At 45.9% G+C, this 6,924-nt stretch overlaps 1 protein-coding gene across 3 annotated transcripts in view; it reads right to left on the reverse strand.

Annotated features, from left to right (window-relative positions):
* CTDSPL2 (CTD small phosphatase like 2) overlaps nt 1–6,924 on the reverse strand; it is a 14,429-nt gene that overhangs the window by 5,614 nt on the left and 1,891 nt on the right. Inside the window, exons 2-9 of one of the 3 annotated variants that reach the window (XM_027666655.1) lie at nt 6,551–6,759; nt 5,233–5,371; nt 4,670–4,735; nt 3,296–3,445; nt 2,649–2,858; nt 1,516–1,594; nt 1,131–1,242; nt 760–846 (exon numbers count right to left, since the gene is read on the reverse strand). In XM_027666655.1, the coding sequence (XP_027522456.1) occupies nt 760–846; nt 1,131–1,242; nt 1,516–1,594; nt 2,649–2,858; nt 3,296–3,445; nt 4,670–4,735; nt 5,233–5,371; nt 6,551–6,742 (1,035 nt within the window). In that variant the 5' untranslated portion in view covers nt 6,743–6,759. Of the gene's footprint in view, nt 1–759; nt 847–1,130; nt 1,243–1,515; nt 1,595–2,648; nt 2,859–3,295; nt 3,446–4,669; nt 4,739–5,232; nt 5,372–6,550; nt 6,760–6,924 lie in introns of all 3 variants that reach the window. The other 2 variants (XM_027666654.1, XM_027666656.1) reach the window with 2 other exon arrangements.

Below are 6,924 nucleotides of genomic sequence, written 5' to 3' on the forward strand. Positions count from 1 at the left end.
CACCAGCACAGAACTGCACACACAGAGAAATCATTCCCTGTAAGAAATTGTGGACTCACAAAAGAGACACCGAGTCAGGAGATTTCTGCCTCTGATTGAACTCCAAATACAGGATTTGGGCTCCCAGGGAGGCACCTCAGTAAATCTGCAGCCCCAGGGCCCTGGAGCACTGGTGGGAGTGAGGGCACGACCCAGGCTCTGTTCTGTCCCTGGGGCCAACCCTCAGGTGGTATTTGGTGTGTGTTGGACAGACCTGGTTGTGACCTGAGCCCACAGTGACAACACAAAGGGGTAAAAACAGCAGCCCCAGGCTCTGCTCACAGTTATTTCTGTTCAGAGATTGCCCACACAGAACTACAGCTTTGAGGAAAGGTACTGAAATACCCAGGGAGAGAAGGGAGGAGGCTGAACTGCCCCATTTCAGGGTGATTTCAGCTTTATCAATTTTTTTAGCAGTCACTTAGGAATAGGCTTAAATTTCCCTTCCCATCACAGTGAATGTCCACAAGGAGCTGTGCTGCATGAACTGAATTATATCACATTTCTATGTGGACACAACCAAGTGACCAGAGGGCAAGAAAAGGGGAACAGTTGAAGTGAATACAAAGTTTCTTGCCAAATGTGACACCTGCAGTTCATCACCAGACAGGTGTAACTTTATCACCAGGCTTCTCTCTCCTTACACAAGATGAGAACAAACACAAACCCCAAGGATTCCCACCTTAAACAAAGTAAAAGGGTTTGTGTTTTTCTTTTTACCTGGTAAATGACATCTTGGAAAAGAACTGGAAAAGTGAGTGCAGCATCTTCTAATTCATTTAGACTACAGTGCACTAATGTTTCATCCTATTAAAAAAATACATAAAAGAAAGAAAAGATTGTGAAATGATAAAAACTGTAATTTTTTTTTAAAAAGGATGGAAGTATTTGACAAATACAACAAGCATTCTATTCCTGCCACTATTAATTCTTTTTAAACTACTTTAACTAGTATTTTTGACTAAAAATACTAAAATTTATGTGACATTCAACAGCCTTTTTGTTTAAAGCAAACACGACTGATTTCCACAAGCAAAATAAGGGAAATGCCCCATCCCCCTGCTTTGGTTTGTGTTTATAAAGATATTTACCAAGTCTAGAACTAATGAAAACTCTGGTGTGCTTCTGGTTTTGAGTGGGAGAGCTGGCTTCCTGTTCAGCTGTTCTTCTGTTAGTGGGGGCACATGTTTGATGAAATAATATCTGAAAAGAACACAGATTTTGCTGTAAAACTGTAATGTTTTAGGTCAGCTAAATATTTGAAATATTTAGGGATGCACAGGAAATAAGTATTTTTAAATTGAAATAAACCCTACAACAATATACAATTATTTTTTTAAGTTAAGGGCTTTTGGAGTTCATTATCATAATATTAAAATGATGCAAGTAATATAATAATAAATATAAATTAAAATATCATAATCCAATACCCAGAATGATCCATTGACTGTTTTCAGTACAAACACTGTCACTTACGGATCAAAGACTTCCCAGTCCTCTTCATAGGTGGCTTCTGCATGAGCTGATGAGTAGCCACTGTCTGGAGATACTGGTGCTAAAATTCAACGAAAATGACCAAAACAAAAAATAAAACAAAAAACCACAAGAGCTGGTCTTATTAGTGCAGTTCTTCACAGCCACAGTGTGCACTTGAGACACGAGGGAAGAAGCAACAGTGAGACACTCTGCCCCCAGCCCCACCTCCCACCCCAGGGGCTGCTCAGAGGTCACATTTACCTCCTTGGCAGGAGCCTTCAAAAACTACCCATCCCCAAAGCTTTGAGGGCAGGGTTTAGGGAACTGTTCAGGATTTGATGCTGCCCATCCACAGAGAAACTGCATTTTGAGGCTACAACTTTTGTCAAAAAAAAAGATGCATGATGAGTCTTTTGAAGGAAATATGGACAGTTTTTCAGGATTTGTGTGTAAGGTCTGTGTGGTTCTCATTCACCACGTGGTTCCAATATAAGATACCAAAATGTAGCCCATTTCTCTTTGGAGATCAGCAAGCCCAGAGTGTGCACGTTCAGTGTGGGAGGGTACTCAGTGCTCATAGAAACACTTTTCCTCTGGAACTTTTGTTTCCATGTGAGGAAGTGCTATGAGATCACCCGAGCTGCACCAGGAACAGACAAGTCTTGCCCAAACTGTGCCTTTGGTGCACGAGCCAGATTAGTGCATTAACCATAAAAAACAGCACGAGCAGTGTCTGTGTGGCCCAGGCTGAGGCGAGGCAGCAGCTCCCAGCAGGGCTGGAGCAGGCAGCAGGGTAGGGGCAGGCAGCAGGGCAGGGCAGGCAGCAGGATGGGGCAGGCAGCAGGGCTGGGGCAGGCAGCAGGGCAGGGGCAGGCAGCAGGGCAGGGCAGGCAGCAGGATGGGGCAGGCAGCAGGGCTGGGGCAGGCAGCAGGATGGGGCAGGTAGCAGTTCCCAGCAGGGCTGTGCAGGCAGCAGGGCAGGCAGGGCTGTGCAGGCAGCAGGATGGGGCAGGCAGGGCTGTGCAGGCAGGGTTGTGCAGGCAGCAGGATGGGGCAGGCAGGGCTGTGCAGGCAGGGCTGTGCAGGCAGCAGGGCAGGCAGGGCTGAGCAGGCAGCAGGTCCCCGTGCCGTACCCGTGAGCGGGGGCAGGTCCCGGTCCCCGGGCTCCTCGGTGTCCCCCAGCCCGGGGGGGCCCCGCAGGGGCACGGCCTGGCCCGGGAAGGCCGCGCCGTTGGTGGACGTCGCCGTGCTCGTGGTGATCTCGTCCACCTGCTCCATGTCCAGCTGCTTCACGATCTCCTCAGCTTCCACAGCCTGGCCCGGAGAGTCCGACCCCGACGTTCCTGGGGGGATTTGGGGACACTCGTTACCTCTGAGCTCCCCCCCGACACTCACAGCCCCTCTTAACCACACACAGCAAAGCTGCACAACAACTGAAGGGACCTGCGCTGGGTCACGTTACAAAAACCAGAACCAAAATGATGGCCCTGACAAGTGGCTTTAAGATACATTTGGGACAAGAAACTTAATCCTGTCTTTTTCTTTCTTATTTTTTTTTTTTTTACTGAAAGGTGCACAGAGATATTCTAATGGTTATAAACTTATTCCTCCCTTCATTAACGATCAACCCATCTAAGAATCGCAGAGCCCTTTATCTGGCAGCAGTAACTCTTGGTCTGTAAATCAGAATGCAAAGTGTACTGTTGCTCAGAACAGCAACTTCATAAAAAAAAATCTCACCCTCGGCTTTAACACCACTGGCTTTTTACCTAAGACTCACCATTTTTATTTGCTGGTGAAAAAAAATTGAAAACAGGAGAAAATATGGTTCCCAGTAACGTTGTCCGTGGGGGGCTGCCAGTGGTGGGGTTATCTTCCAATTTTCCATTTTGCTTTACGTGTTGGTTTGTCATCTCATAACTTCCAGCTTCTGCAAGAGAAAAGTTATGACCTGTAACACCACGTTGCTGTTTTCAGTCACACCCTGTCCTCTGCTGTCAGCATTTGCTCTCCAGGACTGATCCCTCCTGTTCATGGTTCAGCTCTGCCCACAAGAGCCAGTAATTTACTATCAGCATCAAAACAAAAAGTCAATTTTCAACACCATCATAAGTTTAACACTCCAGATTAGGAAATGCTCCTTGTTTACACAAATAATAGAAGTTTAAATCCTTTCAATGGACTTGGTGGGAGACAGACTTGGAGCTGCTGTGCCCCCGGCAGAGCACACTGGTGTCAGTGTCAGGGGGACTCCACTAGATGGAACCAAGAGAAAGTGTCAGTGAACTGCCAAGGCTGAGCCTCCAAACTGCACCACGTCGAGTCCAGAATTTGTTCCTCTCCACATACACACACACATATATGCATAAATACAATTCCAAAGGGAAATAAGTTTTAGTTGTTATCACAGATAACAAAGGGCAGAATTAAATAAATCTTCACGTTACAATATCACACGTGACAATGAAGGTTTTCCCAAACTGTGCAGGTACAGTTATGTAGATCCCAGAACTCCAATTCCCATCTCATGGCAGTTCTGAGACTGAGGTGAAGAAGAATTCTTTTCTTCCCAGCCCCCAGGCTCTGAGATGTCTGTCCTTATGGAAGTGAGGGAATGGACTTCATGCACATGAGCTGAGAATGTCCCTGTCAGCTGAGCCTGATGGAGCTGCACAGGGACTTCACACTGCTCCGTTCCCATATGGAATGTGGGGTGTCCCAGCTGCAGCTCCAAGCCCCCACCAATGGGGAATACTTGAATTAAGAACTTGTATCCCTGTAACAGGCTGAGGGTGCTCCACATGCCCTGGAACAGCAGAGAGTCACAGGATGGTCTGGGTTGGGAGGGACTTTATGGGGGCAGGGACACCTTCAACCAGCCCAGGTTGCTCCAAGCCTCGTCCAACCTGGCCTTGGACACTCCCAGGGATCCAGAGGCAGCCACAGCTTCTCTGGGCAACCTGTGCCAGGGCCTCACCACCCTCACAGTTTCCTTAGAAAGGAAGCTTAAAGATTGGGATTTTAAAGTTGGAACCACAGACGATGTTCTAAATATCACTGACAATTGTATCATGTCATTATTAGAGATATTCAAGAACAGACAGTTTTCAGAGGGAACAGGGAATCTCCATCCTTAGAGAGAGAGAAAACTTGCCTGGACAAGGCTCTGAGTGGCCTGATCTAACTCCAGAGGCAGATCTCACTCCGAGCTGGATCATCACTGCTGGGAGGGGAACAGGGGAACTGGTCCAGATGACCTTTAAGAGTTCCCTTCTGATCCAAAGTTTCCTACAATTCTATGACAGAAACCTGTCTTGTGTGTTTGACAAGTGTTTTCAGTATTAAGGACACCTGGTTACTTCCACAGAGGTCATGAGCTGGGAGTCATAATTCACTTTTATTTGTGAGAAAAAGAGCTAAATCAAATAACTATTATTGGTTTTTTAGAATGACAATTAAAAAAAGAAAGTTAAATTATTTCCAAAATAGCTGCTGATGATCCAAATAGTTCTTACAGAGATACAAGGACCGTGTCTGAGGAGTGATGTAGGTGTTGCTTGCAGCCCTGGAACTCTTGTTTTGCTGTGATTAGCTCAGCCTTGCCCTCACTGAAGTCAGTCAAACCCTGTAACCTCCCTGCTGCAGGAATGTCCCGCTCAGGTGGAGCTGGGATTCCCTGGATTCCCTGCCCTGGCTGCCCAGCTGGGCTGTACCCACCTCCATTGAGCTGACTTTTCCTCCTCACCCGGGACAGCTGTTTGTTGGGCTTGTCCCCCGTCTGAGGGGTGGATGTGATCAGGTTGTTGTCGATGTCCCGCTCAATTCGACTCCTTTTGGTGGGGTTTTCTCTTTCTTCCTTAAAGGAGAAAGGAGGCAAAAGAGAAACATACTGAACAGTGCCTCCTTTTTTCCATGGAATAGACCAGATCTGTAAAACAGACCAACTGTCACAGTTTAATGAAAAGCAAACTGGAAGCAGATTTAACCATTGCTGAAATGTTTCTTGTTTGGTAACTCTCTGTTTCCAGGACAGGTTGACGTGGTTTAACATGTCATGAAATATTCTATTTCACTATATTTTTCACAATTCAAGGATATATTGTTACTTTAAAACTATCTGAACTTCACCTTGTTACAAAGTTATTGTTTTAACACTTTAGTTCAAACCCCAGAAAATACTTCTGAATTTATATCAGATTTTTATTTATCATGTAGCTGATCTAGGATACACTGTAAATTAGTTACCACTTCTCAGCTACTCCTCTTTAAAATTCACAGTTACATAATGTCAGTATCTGAACTGCTGGGACTGAATGAAGATGGATTTTTTAGACTGGCCTTCATTTAGAGAAAAAACCACAGGTTTTTGAAGCAAGGTTACATTCAGCCTATCAAAGTTTATATATATATATATATATGTATATAATTCACCCTCAAATGTACATGTGACAGGGGTTCACATGTGAAGATCAGTAAGGTTCAGATTTCTGTCTGGACCAAGATGAGATTTCGTGGTTTTCCCTGGCAATACCTGGATTTGATGCCCTAAGCAGGGCAGTGCCCACTGCAGGAATCTCACAGCTGCAGCAATTCCCTGACACGTGGATTGGTGAGGTTTGACCTTCATTGACTGACTGACTCCTAACCAGTTTTGAATAAAAATGCTAAAAACACTCAGTAAATGTATGCTTACAGACTGGCTTGCCTTAGTTGCCAATACTGGTGATTCCTCGAATTTGGATTCAAGGCCTCTTTAAAACAGCAATTAAAAATCTCCTGGATTCATCAGCCAACACTTTCACAAAGAAATACCAGGTAATAAATCCTGTGATTTATTAGACTGTTAAATACACCTATGACTGACTCCTGAAGGATTTCCAAGTCTGCTTTTCCTGACACAACTCTCACAGGCACTTGTTGCCTTCCGACTCCTTACGCTTTGCTTCCACATTATTTATTCTCGGCAGAAATGGGTTTAGAACACACTGAACTATGACCCAACCAAAAGCCAAGCAGGGCCCCAGAGCTGGCTTACCTTGGGTGTGCTTCCTTTAATGAACTTTTTGATTGAAGACAAGAGGCCGGTGTCATTTTTCTGTGGTTTCCCCCCGCCCCCAGGTAAGGTCTCCTCCACCTCCGAGTGTTTCCGCTTGGCCCGGAGCGCCCGCTGCGGGTGGAGCTGGTTGGATTGCTGAGAAGCTTTCCGTGTCCTCAGCCTCATCTTCATGGGCACCACATGGAAAGCTGTAAATGGCACAACCAGGAATACTCAGTCATTGAAGAAACGCGGGAGGCTTCGGCTGCTGAACTGCACAGTTACATAACAGTCGTGGGGCCGTGCTGAGCTCTGCCATCCCAAACTCTGCCATCCCAAACTCTGCCATCCCAAACACTGCCATCCCAAACTCT

This window comes from Corapipo altera, unplaced genomic scaffold (genome assembly GCF_003945725.1).
Source record: "Corapipo altera isolate COAL_440 unplaced genomic scaffold, ASM394572v1 349, whole genome shotgun sequence".
NCBI classification, from domain to species: Eukaryota; Metazoa; Chordata; class Aves; order Passeriformes; family Pipridae; genus Corapipo; species Corapipo altera.